At 39.7% G+C, this 22751-nt stretch overlaps 1 protein-coding gene across 1 annotated transcript; it reads left to right on the forward strand.

Annotated features, from left to right (window-relative positions):
• Window positions 1–1334: 1334 nt before the first annotated feature.
• On the forward strand, window positions 1335–20245 carry LOC140964931 (glycerophosphodiester phosphodiesterase GDPD4). Its single transcript, XM_073424919.1, has 9 exons — window positions 1335–1545; window positions 1617–1703; window positions 1901–1998; window positions 17323–17383; window positions 17482–17562; window positions 17845–17937; window positions 18591–18680; window positions 19321–19448; window positions 19533–20245. The coding sequence occupies exons 1-9, from the start codon at window positions 1357–1359 to the stop codon at window positions 19699–19701; spliced, it is 996 nt and encodes a 331-aa protein (XP_073281020.1). The 5' UTR covers window positions 1335–1356; the 3' UTR covers window positions 19702–20245.
• Window positions 20246–22751: the final 2506 nt, after the last annotated feature.

The following is a 22751-nucleotide window of genomic DNA, read 5'->3' on the forward strand; positions in this document are numbered from 1 at the left end:
ACTGAAGATCAATATATAATTAAGGGCAACTGAACTAATATAAGCTAACTGAAACTGTGTGGTCAACTGAAGGATCAGTTGGGAACTGATCAGTTAAACAACCATCAGTTTATCCTATCGGCTAAAAAGAGTAAACTAGTCATCGGCTTTACACGTCATCAGTTAAAGAAAGTAGCTATCAACCGACAATTGTACAAAAGCAGACTGCAAGATGTAGTGGGCACACCGCATTTCAGAAAAATTACAGTGTATGATTGTCAGAAAAATGTTGACGTGGCTATCAACGGATATAAAGATTCAAAATGCATTCATTGTCACCGTTGGAAGCAAAGCCTATAAATAGCCGAGAAGATCAGCTGAAGAGAGGGAACCGAATCAGTCACCAAGTTATCCATCTAGTTGCTTTAACAAATTCTTTCAAGTTCATTCTCAAAAAGCTTACGCTTATTATACACATCAATAGCTTTCAAGCTATACATTTGAGCTAAAAGCACAAAACACTTACTGTTGTATTATTTAATCTTATCGAGATCAATTGTGCTAAGAAATAACACATCAGTTGAGTACTGATAAATTGTATTGATACTAAGAGTTTCATTCTTGGCAGTTTTAAGTCCAAACAGAAGTGAGTTTCTATAAATCTTTGTATAGATCAAAGTCTTTTAGTGGATATCCTATCTTCGAGATAGAAGGGGTGACGTAGGAGTATTTGAAATCTCCGAACATCCACAAAATCGTGTGTTCTTTCTTACCTATTATATTCTATGTGTCTTTTGGTTATTTCCGCATTTTTATTAAGTTAACTAATTGACATTGACAACAAGATTCGTGAACTCAGTTTTTCCTTAAACTGATTCAATCTTAGAAGAAGTTGAGAAAATTGTAGAGTGTTTATTCAACCCCCTTCTAAACACCTTTTTCTCACCCAACCGATCCTAACAGTTAATCTCGAACCTGGGTTCGGATTCATGTTATTTTGAGAAAATTCTCCTCCTCAAACATTTAATTACTTTATAATAATAAATCTTTATGTTTGAAATAATTTTTACCTAGGCTCTGATACCATTTCTGTCCAGAAAAACCAATCAATTGAATTTATCACATATAATGGACAAATAAAAGTATTTTTGTCTTTTTTAAATACTTTTAGGGGGTTGAAACAAAGTTTTTTGGTATAAGGAGTAAATTTAAAATTAAATTTGGTCTGGATTTTTTTCCACAATTTACCCTTAAATCAAACCTACTTATCAATCATCAAATATTATGTTAATTACATTCTATTATTTCATTTTAATTATACTTTACTTCAAAATTGCCTAAAATAAACTAAACGTGTGAAATGGCAATTGATTGATTATGTGGTTTCTCCCTTCCCTGCTAAGTAAAGAAGACGACACAATTACACAGGGTCTGAATTTGAGAAAGAAAGCGATGGCAAGAGTGATCTCCTCGAGGTGGCGAAGAAAAATCTTGAGATTTCTAATCATGGCCCTTGTTGTTATTGCCATTCTTCCTCCTCTTTACTTCCATTTCACCCTCCAACAGGTAAGGTCACACTATTTTTTTTTTTTTTTTACAATTTTTATTGATAATCTATTATTGTCATGTACGTGCAGATACACCTGCGAAAGTGCAGCTGGATGAAAAACCCTCCTTTAGTTTGTGCTCATGGAGGCGACTCAACGAGGGCCTTCCCTAACACGGTACCCTCTCATTTTACATTTGCATTAATGGTCTATGTAATTTTACTGACCCATAATTTAAGGGGAGTAGATTACTGTTTTATATCATGTCAAATCAGACTAGGATCAGGGGCCAACCTTGCCCCTGGCCCAAAATGTCCATCTATTTCATCACTTTTTCCGTGTGCTTCAGCTTTCTGTGGTCTTGTTTGTGCCAGATAGATGCATATCGTATTGCTTTAAGTTCTCAAGTAGATTGCATCGAGGTCGATGTGTCCCGTTCTTCAGATGGGGTATTATTTGCTCTTCATGACAGGTATACCTCAACTTTTTTAAATCACTGTAATTTTCCGTTGACCATTCTCTATTACGTGAAACAAGTTATTACATTCTTCCTTCAATGCTGACAGTTCTGCGTAGTGTTGTGTTATCTACTTATCTCATCTGTAATCTGTTGAAATCCTGTAACATAGAGAATGGAAGGCTTCTAACCATTTCTGACAATCATGATGATAATATACTACAAAAATTACGGAATAAAATACTCAACAAAAGCACCAAGATTTATGTGGTTCCCCAATATAGGTTACGTCCACGAAACTACTGCAAATCTTTATAACAAGAAGAAATTCTACATGTGTTTCCAACAAAACACTCAATTTCTCACGATTTCTACCCCGAGTATAACCGAGAAAATATTTTCTCTGACTCATACAAGGAACCTCTCAACGGTAAAAAAAAAAAAATCTTTTCTTTTCTTTTGCTCTCTCTATTTTATGATGCTTAAAAAAACTTTCGATGAGATGATATTACAATGCAAATGATGCACTTATTTATAGGCACAATCCTCCCGTATAACCAAAGGAAGCAATTTTCCTTTTTTGCAGCCACCAACCAAATTTGACGCAATAATTTGTTGACAAAATGCATCGTTTACATTTGCAATCTTCCAATAAGGTGACTCATCTCACCTAACATTGTTCCCATTTGAAGACTTGATTTCAATCATGTCTTCACATCATTAATGTAGCATCTCATATCTCCTCATTTATGTATAGAGTTCAACTGAAGTTGAACATAACTTCAGTTTGTCAATGATCACAGCCTTTGCGAGCATATCGACAAGATTCTTACTTTCCTGGAATCTTCTCAAGCATCAAGACTTCATCTTCAAGTACTGATCTTATGAAACGATATCGAATCTGTACATGCTTTGTCCTAACATGATAAACAAGATTTTTTGCTAAATTATTAGCAATGTGACTGTCATAGAATAACGTGCTCCTCTCAAGCTTTTGACTTAATTCCTCCAAAAAGGATTTCAGCCATATCATCTCCTTGTTAGCTTATATAGCTGCAACATACTCAGCTTTAGTAATCGAAAGCGCAACTATCTTTTACAATTTAGATATCCAGCTTATTGTCGTACCACCTAATATGAATACATACCCAGTGGTACTTTTTCTGCCATCCAGGTCACAATCCATGTCGGCATCGACAAAATCTTGTAAGCCCAAATTTGACCTTCTGATGCATAAAGTTAAACTAGCATTACCTTTCAAGTAGCTCAGAATTCATTTAACTACTTCTCAGTGTTGTTTTCCTGGATTACTCGTAAACCCGCTCGCAGCTTCCACTGCATGTGCTATGTCTGGTCTAGTGCACATCATAACATACATGAGGCTTCCGACAGCAGAAGCATAAGGAACTTTGTTCATATGAGCCAGCGCCTGCTCCTGCTCCTGCTCCTGCTCCGTCGATGGTGAATGTGCTTTGGTTAGTTTAAAATGACTAGCCAAAGGAGTACTCACAGGCTTTAGTTCATCCATCTTAAATCTGCTAATGACCTTTTTCACGTATTCTTCTTGAGATAACTTCAAGATTCCATTCACTCGGTATCTTAAAATCCTCATTCCAAGGATTTGCTTTGTCCAAGGATTTGCTTTGCAGCATCCAAATCCTTCGTAGCAAATTCTTTTGATAACTCTTTTTTAAGTTTATCATTCTCCTCCAGATAAGCTCCTGCTATCATCATATCATCTACATATAGCAGTAGAATGATATAAGAACCATCAAACTTCTTCACAACAGTGATCAACCTGACACCTCAGGAAACCATTGTCACTCATGAATCCATCAAACTTTTTGTACCACTGTCTTGGAGCTTGTTTGAGATCATACAAGCTCTTTTGAAGTTTGCACACCATTTTCTCTTTTCGCCGTACTTCAAAGCTCTGTGGCTGCTTCATATAAATTTCTTCATCTAGGTCACCATAAAGAAACGTCGTCTTTACATTTAACTGCGCCTGATGTAAATCTTCTTTAGCCACTAATCCTACAGTCCTGATAGTGGTTAACTTAACAACTGGAGAGAAAATCTCAGTGTAATCAGTGCCTTCCTTTTGTTGAAAATCTTTTACAACAAGTCTTGTCATGTACCGCTTGTTACCACCATGTACTTTTTTTAAATGGTACACCCATTTATTATGTAATGTCTTTTTGCCTTGCGGAACTTCTGTCAACTCCCACGTCTGGTTGGATGACAATGAATCTCATCTTCCCTGGCTTACTCCTACTCGGTTGAATCAACATTTTGCATTGCCTCTTCATAGGTCTCTGATTTACCTTTGTCTGTTAGCAAAATATAGTGAAGTGCAAAGAAGTATATCTCAGGTGGTCTAATTGTTCTTGAAGATCTCCTGAGTTCAATCATTATAGTTTGTAGGTCATCATCTTGTGTAGTTGCTTCTTCATCTTAATGGTTACTGCTTTTCGATTAATTCACAGGAATATCTATCAATGGCACTTCATCAGTCTTCTTGACTTCAGGACATTCATCTCCAACTCCAATGCTTGACTTGTCCTTGTACAATATGAAGATTACATCTCTGCTCCGAATGATCTTCCGATTTTGGTCATCCCAAAAACGATAACGAAACTCATTATCACAATAACCAATCAATGTTGTAAATTGCGGAAGGCGGTGGCGGGGCGGTCGGTGACTTTCTACCGCCTCGGCGGTTGAATTTTTTTAAGTAATTTTTTTTATAGATAATCATGCAATATAATCACAAAAAATATGTTAAATAATAAATATACAATGCCTAACCTAAAGCTTTTTGCGGCGGGCGGCAGGCGGAGGCGGCAGACAGTTTGTGTGGTGGGCTTAGTGGTTGATATTCAGACTGAGGGAGAACCAAAAGTTTAAAAAAAGAAAGTGGGGTGTGATTTAAATAACTAGGGTTTTGAGTTTTAAAATTTGTTGAGTTTGACTAGGTTTTTAAAATTTGTTGACTACAACTTAAAAATGTTGACCGAAGGTCCTTTATTAATCAGATATGCCACAGTGTTAACAACATTAGCCAGAATGATTTTGGTAATCCAGAGTGCAGTCTCATGCTCCTAGCACGTTGATTCAAGGTCCTGTTCATCCTTCAGCTACCCTATTCTGATGAGGTGTACCAAGAATGGTTGTGCACAATATTTCTTAAACTCATCATCTTCGTATTCACCACCATTATCCGATCGTAAGCACTTTACCTTCGAGTTGGTCTCATTCTCAACCACGACTTTCCAATTTTTAAAGGTCTCATAAACATTAGATTTATTTTTCAGAAAATAAACCCAAAATTTCCGGCTCGAATAGTCGATAAATGTGACATAGTATCTTGAGTCTCCAAAGGATATCACATGATATGGTCCTCAATCCTCGTACATCAGTATGTACCAGCTCCAACTTTGCTGCTTTTGGTTCTCTATCGCCCTTTGAAAAGCTCACATTTTTCTGCTTTCCAAAGATACAACTTTCACATAGCTTGTGTTCAACAATCTTTAATTCTGGTAGCTTCCCGTTTGATACAAGCATCTTCATTCCCTTCTCACTCATATGCCCAAGCGTAAAATGTCATAGACTTGAATTAACTTCAGAATCCACGGCTGCTAAAGTATCTCTGGAACTTGAAGTCATATAAATAGTCTCAGTTTTCTTTCCTCGAGCAACAATCATGTCTCCTTTGTTTACTTTCCAGGAACCATCACCAAATATCACATTATGGCATTCATCGCCGAGCTGTCTTCATTCGGACATCACCCATACCAACTATTTCCGAACGTTTTCCATCAACAGGAAAACTTTTCCATGATCGCCAGCGATATATTTAAACGAAGCTCCTGAGTCCATAACCCAAGAACCAACCGGGCTTTCCATGGATAGTAATATAGCACTGTGTACCTCCTCAGTAACAACATTTGCATTATTCTTTTTTGATTTGCAGTTCTTTTTCAAGTGACCAGTTTCATCACAACTCCAGCACTTCAAATTCTTTTCAAAGTTGCTTTTGTCTTTTCCATTTCTTGACTTGGACCTACCACGCCGGTTAGAACTCTTTTCGCCACTCTGCCCCCTTCTTCTGATATCGGGATTTAGAGCAGATCTCGATGATGTTCCTTCACCCGAATCCATCATGCGGACTTGTTCAGCATGAATTTGATATCTGACATCATTGAATTATACCTTTCTTTTTCCAACAGTGTTGCTGACTGTTGCCCGCATTGGTTCCCAAACATTTGGTAAAGATGCCAAAATAATAAGTGCACGAATCTCATCATTTGAAATTAATTTCAACCGGTGTTTGCTGAGAAACAATCGTGTTGAACTCATTAATGTGTTTTGCCACCAAATGATCTTCTTCCATTTTCAAGTTGAATAACTTTTTCATAAGATGTACTTTGTTGTTTGCTGATGGCTTCTCGTATATGTCCGATAAAATGGACATCATCTGTAGTTTGTGCCTCCGCCACGTTATGTGCCACATTCGTTAGGGTCAATCATATTACACCTAACACATGTCGGTCAAGGATCTCCCAGTGATCATTCTCCATATTTTTCGGCTTGTTTCCTGATAGAAGTTGATGCAACTTCTTGATATGCAGATAATATCTAATCTATAACCGCCAGAACAAAAAAATATAGTCCATCGAACTTGTTGATTCTCGGTCCCGATCCATCATCTCTGGCCATCGCTTCTCTAGCCTTTAGCAAAAAATCTAAAAAATCTTTTCTGGTATGGTAGATCAAAAAAAGCTACAACCACAAAGCATACTCATAATTCTAAGAAATTTTATAGCAGGCTCTGATTTCAGTTGTTGGGTAATTATGCCGTATAGTACCAAAATTGCGGAATAAAATAATCAACAAGATCACAAATATTTAGGTTGTTCACCCATTGTAGGCTACATCCACGGAGCTACTGCAAATCTTTATAACAAGAAGAAATTTTACACGTGTTTACAACAAAACAATCAATATCTCACGACTCAACCCCGAGTATAACCGAAAATATATTTTCTCAAACTCACATAAGAGAACTGTCGCGTTCCCGCGTAAATGATCGTGTAACGGGTCGCTTGCTAGATGAAACCGTGGAATCCAGATTCCACGTTGATTTATTAGACTTCCTTCCTTGCCGACCAATTGTATGAATAAGGGTGAGGCTCGATAGAGAGAACCTCGCGATCTCTGAATATTTGTTTGTGCTGGAAAATTTTTGATGATCTTTTATTCCACGTTGAATGCATATAAATACAAAAAGAGTCCTAGCTCACCATATCCTAAAGATGGTAACCAACACCCTATCCTAAAGATGAAAAGATAACAAACCCGATCCTAAATACCAAATCCTATCAAAAATCAAAGTAAACAGATAAGAAAAGAATCTTAATCCTTGGGCTTAAATCGGCCGTGCGTGTGCCTCTTGTAGACCAGAATTTTCGGACTCTCTTGTGGTGCTTGGCCCGCGGTGGTGGTCGTGACATCACCCACCCCCTGAGATCGGTGTTTGTCCGCAAACACAAAAGCAGGAAAACGCTCTGTGAATAAAGCCACGTCTTCCCACGAAGCTTCTGCTGGTGACAAACCTTGCCAATGAATTAACAACTATGTTCTCCCCTTGTGAACTCGCTGGTCGAGAATGGCTTGGGGAGCAGGTAGCTGCTCTCCCGAGGGAAGAGTAGGGAGCGTGGCCTCACATGTTTCTGCCCCACGAAATGGTTTTAAAAATGAGATATGGAAAACGAGATGCATTTTGGCAGAATCTGGTAGTTCTAATTTATAAGCAACTGACCCAATACGCTCCAACACCTTAAAAGGCCCATAGAAACGAGGGGATAACTTCATATTTGCTCGTGCTGATAGACTTAAGTGGCGATACGGTTGGAGTTTCAACAAGACCATATCATTGACATTGAATTGTAATTCACGGTGATTGTTGTCATATTGCACCTTCATGCGATTTTGTGCATGTAGCAGCCGTTCTTTGACGTTCCGAAGCACCCTGTCACGAGACATTAGTGCTTGATCCACAGCCTCGAGGCGAGCCACCCCTTGACAATAAGATAAGAGACTAGGCGGCTGCCTCCCATAGATGACCTCAAACGGGGTGGCCCGTAATGACGAATGAAAACTTGTGTTGTAGCAATATTCAGCCCAGGCGAGCCATTCCCCCCACTTCTTCGGGTAGTCGCTTGTTAAACAACATAAATACATCTCCAAAACTCGATTAACAGCCTCCGTTTGTCCATCAGATTGAGGGTGGTATGATGAACTGAAACAAAGTTTGGTCCCTTGCAAACGAAACAACTCTTTCCAAAATGAACTCGTGAATGTCACATCCCGATCGCTGACAATAAACTCGGGTAGGCCATGCAGTTTAAACACAGTCAAAAAATATGCGGGCCACCGAAACAGCGGTATAATGGTGGGCGATTGCAATAAAATGAGCGTACTTTGAGAAACGGTCTACCACAACTAGGATCACACTTTTTCCATGCGAAGAATGGAGGCCCTCCACAAAGTCCATCGAGATATCTGCCCAGATCTGGTGAGGGATCGGTAGGGGTTGTAGGAGCCCTGCCGGTTGAAGATGCTCAACTTTATTCCGTTGGCAAACCAAGCAAGTGGTCACGAAGTCCTTCACATGTCGTTGCATTCCTGCCCAATAGAAGTCGCGATTCACTCTCTGTAATGTCTTTTGATATCCTTCATGGTACGAATTGTGTAGGGACAAGGATGACGTCTTGGGCAGAAAAATCCGTGATTTATAAAGTAAAAGTCCTTCTGCATAAGCCCAATTGGCAGGGTGGGCAGCTTCTGCATTGTCTTTTATGAGCTGCTGTATTTCGTCCGAGTGTGCGTGTTCGGCTTTAATATCATCTAGAAAATCCCAAGATGGAACGGAGACCGCGGTGGCGCACACCATAGAAGATTCCCGTCGTGATAGGGCGTCCGCTACGATATTAGAACACCCAGACTTGTATTCGATGGTGAAATCAAATCCCAATAACTTGCAAAGCCAGCGTTGTTGGGATGGCGTTGCAATCCGTTGTTCTAGAAGATACTTGAGACTGTAGTGGTCGGTGCGAACGACGAAAGGTTGGCCCCAAAAATATGAGCGCCAATGATGTATGGCCCTGGTTAAACCCATTAGTTTCTTCTCGTAGGCTGGTAATTTTTTGTGGTGTTGAGCGAATGAATGACTGAAAAAAGCTATAGGGCATCCGTCTTGCTGAAGTACTGCCCCAATACCCGAGTCCGAAGCATCACATTCCACGACAAAAGGCTTGGAAAAATTCGGAAGGGTGAGAACCGGGGTCGTAGTGAGGGCCTTTTTTAGTTTCTCAAATGCCGTTGTGGATTCCAAGGACCACTTGAAGGAGTTTTTCCGAAGCAGAGAGGTCAGCGGTGCAGCAATTAATCCGTAGTCCTTGACAAAACGACGATAATATCCCGGCAGCCAGTGGAACCCCCGTAAAGCTGTTGGTGAGTTTGGCTGTGGCCATTCTGCGATGGCCTCGATCTTGGCCATATCAACCGTAGCCCCTGACTGTGAAATCACATGGCCCAAGTACGCGACTTCCTGTTGAGCAAAGAAACATTTGGAGCGTTTTAAGAAAAGCTGGTGTTGCTGCAGTGTAGTGAGTACTATGTGCAAGTGATGTAAATGACTCTCCCATGTAGGACTATAAATCAAGATATCGTCAAAAAACACGAGAACATATTTCCGTAGATACGCCTGGAAAACATGGTTCATAAGAGCCTGAAATGTGGCGGGCGCGTTGGTGAGACCGAATGGCATAACCAAGAATTCGTAGTGCCCATGGTGTGTTCGGAATGCTGTCAAGTGAATGCTTCCGGGATCCATGCGAATCTGGTGATACCCTGCTCGTAAATCTAATTTTGTAAAGAAAGAAGCGCCAAATAGTTCGTCCAATAGTTCATCGATGATGGGTATTGGAAACTTGTCCTTGACTGTTTTAGCGTTTAGAGCCTGGTAATCCACACAAAACCTCCAAGTTTTATCTGCCTTAGGAACTAGGATGACGGGTGAGGAGAAGGGAGATGTACTATGTCGAATAAATCCCTTGGATAACATCTCTGTACATTGCATCTCAATTTCATCCTTCTGGGAATGTGCATAGCGATACGGGCGGACAGCAATTGGGCTCGTCCCGTATTCTAGAATGATTTTGTGCCTGAAGTTTCGGAGGGGGGTAGGCCCGAAGGCTCCGCAAATACTGCCGAAAATCCTAGGAGAAGACCGTGTAGATCTTGATCCATGTCCTTCTGTACTTGCATGGTAGCGAGATGGCCACTTGATCTAGGGTGGTCCTTGGTGTTTCCTTGTAGAATAACTACTGTCTGCCCATGGGACACAAACCGCATACATATTTTGGCGAAGTCCCATTGAATGGGTCCAAATAGTTGGAGCCAATTGACCCCTAGAATCGCCCCAAAACCACCCAAAAGAATAATAACGAAATCGACGCAAAATTTGTATTCTCCCAATCTTAGAACCACGTTATGACAAACTCCCGCACATGGAATCCGTCGCCCATTCGCCACCAAGACCCGAAGAGTAGCCTTGGTTTCCATTGAGAGCCCCAAACTCTGAGCCAATGATTTATCCAGAAAGCAATGTGTGCTGCCAGAATCAATTAAGACAAGGAGTGAATTGTGTTAGATCGATCCCTTGATTTGCATGGTTTGTGCCCCCTGTGTTCCCGTTAAAGCATGAATTGAAACCGCTGGCTCTTCTTCATCGACATGGGGGTTTTGGTCATCTCCCTGTGTTGTATCATCCACTGTTTCTATCCAGAACAACCTCTTACAGCGATGCCCGGGAAGATATAATTCATCACAGTTATAACACAGTCCTTTTGCCTTTCGTTCTTCCATCTCGGAGCGATTTAATCGTCTGATAAACGGACCCGTTGATTGTTGGACAACATTGCGGCGGTTAGTGGCCGTGGTATGGGATGGACGCGCACCAGAGCGCACGTCATATAACCTTGCGAGGCGCATGGCCCTTGGTAAGTCCAAGGGTAGATGGATGAGGACCTCTGCTGCAATACCCTCATGTAGTCCGCTAATAAAAAGTTCCACCAGCTGGTCTTGTGATAGGTTGGTCGTCCTTGCCATTAAGTGTTCAAATTTCTTTTGATAATCTTCCACGGAACTCGTTTGTCTTAATTTAGATAGTTCTCCCAATTTAGTGCAGCGTAGGATGGGGCCGAAACGTAAGTGGCATTGCTCCTTGAAGTCATTCCAAGTCATGTTGGGGCTGTTCTCTTCTACCTTCAAGAACCATAATTGCGCATCTCCCTCCAAGTGAAACGCTGCGATTCCTACTCGGTCGTGGACGGGTGTGTTTTGATGGCGAAAGAGAAATTCACAGTGGGTGAGCCAACTGAGCGGGTCGGCCAGCCCATCATATCGAGGAAGGTCCAGCCGTGTATAGCGCTGCCCTCCGAAAAAATTTTCTCCTCTATCGGGTCCGCTGCGTCGAGAATCGCTTGAGCCCTTCGCATTACTGTCTATGTCATTATTTTGGATGGATTCTGTTCGAACAGCCGCCAAGGAGAGGGATAGCTCTTCCAGTTGTTCTCGAAACCCTTGCTGAATCAGGTCCTGTGCCTTCTTGTCCTCGATGTACATTTTCATGAATGCATCCAGTTGTTTCGAGATGGCCGAGTCACCCATTACACCCTGCTCTGATACCACTATGTCGCGTTCCCGCGTAAATGATCGTGTAACGGGTCGCTTGCTAGATGAAACCGTGGAATCCAGATTCCACGTTGATTTATTAGACTTCCTTCCTTGCCGACCAATTGTATGAATAAGGGTGAGGCTCGATAGAGAGAACCTCGCGATCTCTGAATATTTGTTTGTGCTGGAAAATTTTTGATGATCTTTTATTCCACGTTGAATGCATATAAATACAAAAAGAGTCCTAGCTCACCATATCCTAAAGATGGTAACCAACACCCTATCCTAAAGATGAAAAGATAACAAACCCGATCCTAAATACCAAATCCTATCAAAAATCAAAGTAAACAGATAAGAAAAGAATCTTAATCCTTGGGCTTAAATCGGCCGTGCGTGTGCCTCTTGTAGACCAGAATTTTCGGACTCTCTTGTGGTGCTTGGCCCGCGGTGGTGGTCGTGACATCACCCACCCCCTGAGATCGGTGTTTGTCCGCAAACACAAAAGCAGGAAAACGCTCTGTGAATAAAGCCACGTCTTCCCACGAAGCTTCTGCTGGTGACAAACCTTGCCAATGAATTAACAACTATGTTCTCCCCTTGTGAACTCGCTGGTCGAGAATGGCTTGGGGAGCAGGTAGCTGCTCTCCCGAGGGAAGAGTAGGGAGCGTGGCCTCACATGTTTCTGCCCCACGAAATGGTTTTAAAAATGAGATATGGAAAACGAGATGCATTTTGGCAGAATCTGGTAGTTCTAATTTATAAGCAACTGACCCAATACGCTCCAACACCTTAAAAGGCCCATAGAAACGAGGGGATAACTTCATATTTGCTCGTGCTGATAGACTTAAGTGGCGATACGGTTGGAGTTTCAACAAGACCATATCATTGACATTGAATTGTAATTCACGGTGATTGTTGTCATATTGCACCTTCATGCGATTTTGTGCATGTAGCAGCCGTTCTTTGACGTTCCGAAGCACCCTGTCACGAGACATTAGTGCTTGATCCACAGCCTCGAGGCGAGCCACCCCTTGACAATAAGATAAGAGACTAGGCGGCTGCCTCCCATAGATGACCTCAAACGGGGTGGCCCGTAATGACGAATGAAAACTTGTGTTGTAGCAATATTCAGCCCAGGCGAGCCATTCCCCCCACTTCTTCGGGTAGTCGCTTGTTAAACAACATAAATACATCTCCAAAACTCGATTAACAGCCTCCGTTTGTCCATCAGATTGAGGGTGGTATGATGAACTGAAACAAAGTTTGGTCCCTTGCAAACGAAACAACTCTTTCCAAAATGAACTCGTGAATGTCACATCCCGATCGCTGACAATAAACTCGGGTAGGCCATGCAGTTTAAACACAGTCAAAAAATATGCGGGCCACCGAAACAGCGGTATAATGGTGGGCGATTGCAATAAAATGAGCGTACTTTGAGAAACGGTCTACCACAACTAGGATCACACTTTTTCCATGCGAAGAATGGAGGCCCTCCACAAAGTCCATCGAGATATCTGCCCAGATCTGGTGAGGGATCGGTAGGGGTTGTAGGAGCCCTGCCGGTTGAAGATGCTCAACTTTATTCCGTTGGCAAACCAAGCAAGTGGTCACGAAGTCCTTCACATGTCGTTGCATTCCTGCCCAATAGAAGTCGCGATTCACTCTCTGTAATGTCTTTTGATATCCTTCATGGTACGAATTGTGTAGGGACAAGGATGACGTCTTGGGCAGAAAAATCCGTGATTTATAAAGTAAAAGTCCTTCTGCATAAGCCCAATTGGCAGGGTGGGCAGCTTCTGCATTGTCTTTTATGAGCTGCTGTATTTCGTCCGAGTGTGCGTGTTCGGCTTTAATATCATCTAGAAAATCCCAAGATGGAACGGAGACCGCGGTGGCGCACACCATAGAAGATTCCCGTCGTGATAGGGCGTCCGCTACGATATTAGAACACCCAGACTTGTATTCGATGGTGAAATCAAATCCCAATAACTTGCAAAGCCAGCGTTGTTGGGATGGCGTTGCAATCCGTTGTTCTAGAAGATACTTGAGACTGTAGTGGTCGGTGCGAACGACGAAAGGTTGGCCCCAAAAATATGAGCGCCAATGATGTATGGCCCTGGTTAAACCCATTAGTTTCTTCTCGTAGGCTGGTAATTTTTTGTGGTGTTGAGCGAATGAATGACTGAAAAAAGCTATAGGGCATCCGTCTTGCTGAAGTACTGCCCCAATACCCGAGTCCGAAGCATCACATTCCACGACAAAAGGCTTGGAAAAATTCGGAAGGGTGAGAACCGGGGTCGTAGTGAGGGCCTTTTTTAGTTTCTCAAATGCCGTTGTGGATTCCAAGGACCACTTGAAGGAGTTTTTCCGAAGCAGAGAGGTCAGCGGTGCAGCAATTAATCCGTAGTCCTTGACAAAACGACGATAATATCCCGGCAGCCAGTGGAACCCCCGTAAAGCTGTTGGTGAGTTTGGCTGTGGCCATTCTGCGATGGCCTCGATCTTGGCCATATCAACCGTAGCCCCTGACTGTGAAATCACATGGCCCAAGTACGCGACTTCCTGTTGAGCAAAGAAACATTTGGAGCGTTTTAAGAAAAGCTGGTGTTGCTGCAGTGTAGTGAGTACTATGTGCAAGTGATGTAAATGACTCTCCCATGTAGGACTATAAATCAAGATATCGTCAAAAAACACGAGAACATATTTCCGTAGATACGCCTGGAAAACATGGTTCATAAGAGCCTGAAATGTGGCGGGCGCGTTGGTGAGACCGAATGGCATAACCAAGAATTCGTAGTGCCCATGGTGTGTTCGGAATGCTGTCAAGTGAATGCTTCCGGGATCCATGCGAATCTGGTGATACCCTGCTCGTAAATCTAATTTTGTAAAGAAAGAAGCGCCAAATAGTTCGTCCAATAGTTCATCGATGATGGGTATTGGAAACTTGTCCTTGACTGTTTTAGCGTTTAGAGCCTGGTAATCCACACAAAACCTCCAAGTTTTATCTGCCTTAGGAACTAGGATGACGGGTGAGGAGAAGGGAGATGTACTATGTCGAATAAATCCCTTGGATAACATCTCTGTACATTGCATCTCAATTTCATCCTTCTGGGAATGTGCATAGCGATACGGGCGGACAGCAATTGGGCTCGTCCCGTATTCTAGAATGATTTTGTGCCTGAAGTTTCGGAGGGGGGTAGGCCCGAAGGCTCCGCAAATACTGCCGAAAATCCTAGGAGAAGACCGTGTAGATCTTGATCCATGTCCTTCTGTACTTGCATGGTAGCGAGATGGCCACTTGATCTAGGGTGGTCCTTGGTGTTTCCTTGTAGAATAACTACTGTCTGCCCATGGGACACAAACCGCATACATATTTTGGCGAAGTCCCATTGAATGGGTCCAAATAGTTGGAGCCAATTGACCCCTAGAATCGCCCCAAAACCACCCAAAAGAATAATAACGAAATCGACGCAAAATTTGTATTCTCCCAATCTTAGAACCACGTTATGACAAACTCCCGCACATGGAATCCGTCGCCCATTCGCCACCAAGACCCGAAGAGTAGCCTTGGTTTCCATTGAGAGCCCCAAACTCTGAGCCAATGATTTATCCAGAAAGCAATGTGTGCTGCCAGAATCAATTAAGACAAGGAGTGAATTGTGTTAGATCGATCCCTTGATTTGCATGGTTTGTGCCCCCTGTGTTCCCGTTAAAGCATGAATTGAAACCGCTGGCTCTTCTTCATCGACATGGGGGTTTTGGTCATCTCCCTGTGTTGTATCATCCACTGTTTCTATCCAGAACAACCTCTTACAGCGATGCCCGGGAAGATATAATTCATCACAGTTATAACACAGTCCTTTTGCCTTTCGTTCTTCCATCTCGGAGCGATTTAATCGTCTGATAAACGGACCCGTTGATTGTTGGACAACATTGCGGCGGTTAGTGGCCGTGGTATGGGATGGACGCGCACCAGAGCGCACGTCATATAACCTTGCGAGGCGCATGGCCCTTGGTAAGTCCAAGGGTAGATGGATGAGGACCTCTGCTGCAATACCCTCATGTAGTCCGCTAATAAAAAGTTCCACCAGCTGGTCTTGTGATAGGTTGGTCGTCCTTGCCATTAAGTGTTCAAATTTCTTTTGATAATCTTCCACGGAACTCGTTTGTCTTAATTTAGATAGTTCTCCCAATTTAGTGCAGCGTAGGATGGGGCCGAAACGTAAGTGGCATTGCTCCTTGAAGTCATTCCAAGTCATGTTGGGGCTGTTCTCTTCTACCTTCAAGAACCATAATTGCGCATCTCCCTCCAAGTGAAACGCTGCGATTCCTACTCGGTCGTGGACGGGTGTGTTTTGATGGCGAAAGAGAAATTCACAGTGGGTGAGCCAACTGAGCGGGTCGGCCAGCCCATCATATCGAGGAAGGTCCAGCCGTGTATAGCGCTGCCCTCCGAAAAAATTTTCTCCTCTATCGGGTCCGCTGCGTCGAGAATCGCTTGAGCCCTTCGCATTACTGTCTATGTCATTATTTTGGATGGATTCTGTTCGAACAGCCGCCAAGGAGAGGGATAGCTCTTCCAGTTGTTCTCGAAACCCTTGCTGAATCAGGTCCTGTGCCTTCTTGTCCTCGATGTACATTTTCATGAATGCATCCAGTTGTTTCGAGATGGCCGAGTCACCCATTACACCCTGCTCTGATACCACTATGTCGCGTTCCCGCGTAAATGATCGTGTAACGGGTCGCTTGCTAGATGAAACCGTTGAATCCAGATTCCACGTTGATTTATTAGACTTCCTTCCTTGCCGACCAATTGTATGAATAAAGGTGAGGCTCGATAGAGAGAACCTCGCGATCTCTGAATATTTGTTTGTGCTGAAAAATTTTTGATGATCTTTTATTCCACGTTGAATGCATATAAATACAAAAAGAGTCCTAGCTCACCATATCCTAAAGATGCTAACCAACACCCTATCCTAAAGATGAAAAGATAACAAACCCGATCCTAAATACCAAATCCTATCAAAAATCAAAGTAAACAGATAAGAAAAGAATCCTAATCCTTGGGCTTAAATCGGCCGTGCGTGTGCCTCTTGTAGACCAGAACTTTCGGACTCTCTTGTGGTGCTTGGCCCGCGGTGGTGGTCGTGACAAGAACCTTTCAACGCTCAAGAAAAAAACTCATTTTAGGATGCTTCAAAAAGCTTCTGATAGGATGATATTACAATGGAAATGATGCACTTATTTATAGGTGCAACCCTCCCGTATGAACAAAGGATGCAATTTTCCTTTCAGCCACCAACCAAATTTGACACGGCTTATTGACAAAATGCATTATTCCAATCACCATTAAATAAAGATGGCCCATCTCACCTGACAGACGAGTTCTGCGTAATGTTGTGTTATCTACTTATCTCATCTGTAGTTTCTCTTGAAATCCTGTAACATAGAAAATGGAAGGCTTCTGACAATGGCATTTCTGAACTTCTTTCATGAAAATTAGAAAAATCTGATTTTTCTGAGATTCACTACTTCTTGTTGTCAAGAAAATTTTGGTTCAAGTAGTCCGGAAAGTTGTTTCTCACATGAAGCAGGCAGGGAACTGCAGCAAATATCTGGGAACAATATGTCTAAAGTTGGTTATTTGAGCATGAAGGAGGTGAGATCAATGGCTTTGGCTGGATTAAAAATATTTGTAGTGGATAAAATATTTAAATGCTAATCTAATTCTAGATCGTGTTTACTTTGTGATTGTAGATCAGAGGGCTTGTTTCCAACCATCAGCATTCATTGAAGTTTCATGATGTAAATATTCCAACTCTGGAAGAAGCATTGAAGGCATGTCTCATAGCTCTATCTCTTTCCCTCTAAACAGAGCGGGGGTATAGGTTCCAGAAGAAATGAATTTATATGAAGTGAAACAGTTTATTTTCCATCATAATTGCAAGTAAAAGTATGCGGCAATCTACATGTTAGGCCATTTTGTACCTTTAGAATCAGCTTTCAGATATTGCCTACTGCAAATGATCAGTTGAAATTGAATAAAGTAGCAAACCTTGCATAATATTTTTATCGACGATATAATCTAATTATCTTCCACTCCTGTCATCGATGCATTAGTTGATATCAGGGTCTGTTCGGCTGGTGATCCTTGATGCTAAGGTGGGGCCTCCTATGTACGAAAAAGAACTTGCAAAAGATATCCTTTCTGTTGTAAGTTAATTGTACTGCTTAACTGGTGATTATTTCAGACTTCTCTTTTTCCTTAGTTACCAATATTAATTGTGGAAAGTAAATTTGACCTGACACTTGCAAATTTTGGTCAATGTCGTACCATGGAATTTACAAGATGTCCAAAGGTCAAGGCTCCAACCAAATTTTCCAAAAGAAAAATAGAAGTTGTTTGAAAATTTTGAGGAACTTAAATTGGTTTCATTCCAGATGAAGGGAGTAAAAATGGAAGAAATTATTTGGAGAAATGTTTCTATGTGAAATTGGGGAAAATTGCCTTTAGAATTGTTACATAATCAACTTGCAGTTCCTGTAAGGAGCTAGAATATGAAGCTTTCTGTGAATACTGCTAGGTTTCTATATTTTGTTGATAATTTGAACTTTATTGCTTTTACTATGTCTACCAAACTATATTGTTTGCATGTTACAATTGGGACCTTTTCATTTACTTGGTGATTTTCAATTTGGTCCCTACTTTTTTTAAAACAAAACTTTTATCATTATTTATTCCACAGTTTTTCTTCCCCCTTTTTATCTTATATTGATGATTTGATGAGTAATTGCTGTGATATAAACAACTGTACTGTATTTTTTTCATGTCTATTGTTGCAAATATAAATGAAATGCTTCTGCAGGTTGAAAGAACTAAGTGTAAGAATTGCATCGTATGGGCCAAAAGCGACAGCCTAGTGAGGGATATAATTAGATTATCAATGAATGTTAAGGTAAAAGTTGGTTAAACTCTCGCATTTCTCCTATTTGATTTCGTTCCATGTCTAATCTTCTATAGTTATATCCTGTGATTATGAACTTGAAAAATAATTTTCCAGTATAACTTGTTCCGAGTCTTGTGCCTATCAGTGCATAGTAAAATCTGAAGGTTGGCTTGATGATCTGATAGAGGCAAATGAGTTTGCGAAATCTCTGTTTGACCCTTGTAACGTACAAACTGGGACTGGGTATGCCAGAGATATTTATCACCACATTGAGAATTTGTTAGCTGCAGATCTTGTTTGTGTTTAGATGTCTGCTGCAGTGAAGGAACTATGCTTGGTTGACTGAGGTGAAATGGTGAACCGGCTTGTGTTTCCTGTGGTTGCGAGTTTGACATAGGGATGTGGCAGATGGGTTTTTCATTTTACGGTTTTCTTCCATTTTATCATGTAACATGTGTTAATTTTGCTGTGACTTGTATTAATTATACCGAGTGAAAAGTGTTTAATACTTGTCATAACCTTATCTGTAACTTCTGCTGGTTTTATTCCATTCAAGATCTACTTTTGATTTGCGAACCTTGTGGACAATGGTCATTATAGCATATGATATTAAATTTCATTGGTTTTTGTTTCTATCATGGTTGTGTAGGTAGGCTACATTGTGATGATGGATCTATTCACTGGTACTAGAACAAATTTATTGAGGATGAGAAATGCCGAGGTTGTTGGTGTTTACCATCATTTAATTGATGAAAAAGTTGTGGGAATCCTCCATAGGTAAGGTCATTAATGCGGAAGAAGAAGATTTTATAATTTGGTCATAAAAGTATAGCGTATTATTTCTTGTTGCTTTGAAAACAGGAGAAATAAGAAGGTTTACGGGTGGACAGTGGATGATGAGGAGTCGATGAAGAAGATGTTGCTTGAGCATGTCGATGCTGTTGTCACAAGTAATCCTTCCTTGCTACATCGTGTTATGCAAGATACTCGAACACGGTGTTTTGAACAAGGATTCTCGTTGTCATCTTGACTTAAAGGAGGATAAAAAAAATCAACAAATGGAATATTTAGAGCACCGTAGAAGTTGGATCTCATTTCTTCTCCACAGTGTTGACCTTTTGATTTAGTTTATTATTTGCTGAAGAAGGTAGAAAGTAGAGAGCTTGGAGCATTACTCAAATATTTTTTCCTTGATTCCTCGTAGTCTGTCTTTTGTGTTGTAAAAACCAGGAAGAGCAGACATCTTTTGATAAGCAAACAGACACCTGTCTGGAATCAGCACTCTATTTTGAATAGAAAATCTGCACTTTATTTGAATCATAACAATTTTGGAATAAAGAAAAGATTCAACACAAGCAACGTGGATGCCTGGGTACGCAAACATAATAAGCTTGTTATTTAACGATGATGACAGTATGATATTAGCTGCTGGGGATTATGAGTTCTAAAAATATGGTGAATCTTCATTGGACACGCTATAGTGCATTTGTTCTTCATATAGATTTTTGGAGTGATCAATGGTCTTATCTAAAGAAATGTGTGCTATCTATATTACATTACATGTCAAATAAATTTTTAAAAAAATCAATAATGTTTTAATGCTGTTATTGAAGATTATAAGTTAAAATAATTTGGTATTAATGTCGAGATGCAGTGCCACACATTTTTTAGATCCGAGTAAAAAACAAATGAGCAAAATCTCGACACTCTTGTTTTTATTTATTATAATTATAATTATAATTATAATTTATAATAACAAATCCTGATACTTTTATCAGTTTATTATGGCTAATAACACTCAACAACATCATATTTAAAAAACTAACACTCACTTTTGAAATGTCTATTCTACCCTCATTTTTAATATTTTCAAATCTTTTTTTTTAACCCTAAACTAATGTTTTCTTTTTTCTTATATGCAAGTCTCTTTTACTTGTGAGCGTTGCTACCCAAATTCCGTTATCTCCCGATTTACCATCAACTTTCCTCTCTTTGATTCTCTTGACTCCGTGTTGGATTTGCTAATTGTATGTATCCCTACCTCGGCGACGCGTTGATCATTCATCCAAATTGTCCAATCATTGATTGACGAAAGTTTTGTGTTTCCGAATGTTTATTTTTTATTAAAAGCTGAATTTACCATGCGATTATATCACCGGTGTTTTTTTTCTTTTTTTCGGTAAAAAGTTTTTATGTTTTTATATGTAACAGTTGCTTAATTATTGGTCCTGATTTATGTGGAAAAAAAATCCGAGTAACTAGTTTTTTTTCTCTTTGTAATTTTTTGATCATTGATGCTTTTTTTAGTACGATCGTAGTATACAAAGTCGTTTGCTTTTGTAGTGAATACGTGCATCTTTGTTTTTCGGAGTTTTGTTGTATTCTGTTTAATTGTTGGTTCCTGTTTTTTCACATGAGGGCGACCGAATGACGACTGAGTTATATAGTAAAAAATAGTGAGGAATTTCATGTTTTATATGCTACTTAATATATTAAGATATATTTTTATGGATAAGATATTATAAAATGAAAAATATTGTGAAATAAGCTAAAAAGCGATTGAGGGCGACCGAATGACGATTGAGTGATATGGTAAAAACAAAGTGAGCAAATTCGTGTTTTATATCCTATTTACTATATTATGGTACGTTTTCATGGATAAGAAAATACGAAATTAAACATAGAGTGAAATAAGGCAAAAATGACTAAGGTCGATCGAATGGCGACTGAGAGCGACCGAATGACGACTGAGTTATATAGTAAAAAAATAGTGAGCAAGTTCATGTTTTATATTCTACTTATTATATCAAGATATATTTTTATGGATAAGATATTATATAATGAAAAATAGTGTGAAATAAGCTAAAAACAATATTTTCTAGTACATCAAATGGTTCTATTAGATCACTCATATATCACTCAGTCGCTCTTTGTATTAAGACATTATTTTTATATTTTACATTATCACTCCGTTTTACCATACTAAAATAGAGTAAATAGACTCCAAACGTGAAGTTACTCGTATTTTCTATTATAATAATCATATATCACTCAGTCGCTCTTTGAATTATTTTACGCCACTTTTATATTTTATACTCACACGATTATAATATACTATAATATAGTATATAGTCCAAAAAACATTAATTTGATCACCTTTTATACATTGAATAGTACAAAATATCTTCGATTCATTCATACTAAATCATTAATGTTCAATTACATTTTTTTTAAATAAAAAAAAACATTCAACCTTCCACTTCCAAAAAACAATATTTTCTAGTACATCAAGTGGTTCTATTAGATCACTCATATATCACTCAGTCGCTCTTTGTATTATGACATTATTTTTATATTTTACATTATCACTCCATTATACTTTACTAAAATAGAGTAAATAGACCTCAAACGTGAAGTTGCTCATATTTTCTATCATAAGAATTATATATCACTCAGTCGCTCTCGGTCGCTCTTTGAATTATTTTACGCCACTTTTATATTTTATATTCACACGATTATAATATACTATAATATTGTAAATAGTCCACAAAACATTAATTTGATCACCTTTTATAGATTGAATAGTACAAAATATTTTCGATTCATTCATACTAAATCATTAATGTTCAGTTACATTCTATGGTCAAATTACTACCATTAATAGAAATAGTTGTCCATTCTTTAGATTCGGATAACCTGATTTAAAATCTTTGACAATGTTGGGAAAAATTGAAACTTTTTTTAGGAAACAAATGACTACAATATTCTCTTGCTTAATGTAGAGGAAAAAAAAATTGAAGTGATGACCAATGAGTGAAGGATGAAGAAAAGAAGAATCGTTGTGAGAAGTATGAGAAGAATGAAGGGAACAAGAATCCATTTCCTTTCTTCCTTTTCTGTTTCTACGCTTCTTTTATTTTTTAATTAATTAATTATTATTTATAAGTGGATCTTATTTATCAAATTTTGAATTCTAAAAAGCTAATATTTAAAATTAAAATTTACTTAGGGTTAGATTTTAAATTGTCCCGTCTTTTTTGTTTGTCTTTTTAATGATTATTTAATTACGAAAATATCTAG

This window comes from Primulina huaijiensis, chromosome 18, assembly GCF_012295235.1.
Source record: "Primulina huaijiensis isolate GDHJ02 chromosome 18, ASM1229523v2, whole genome shotgun sequence".
NCBI lineage: Eukaryota > Viridiplantae > Streptophyta > Magnoliopsida > Lamiales > Gesneriaceae > Primulina > Primulina huaijiensis.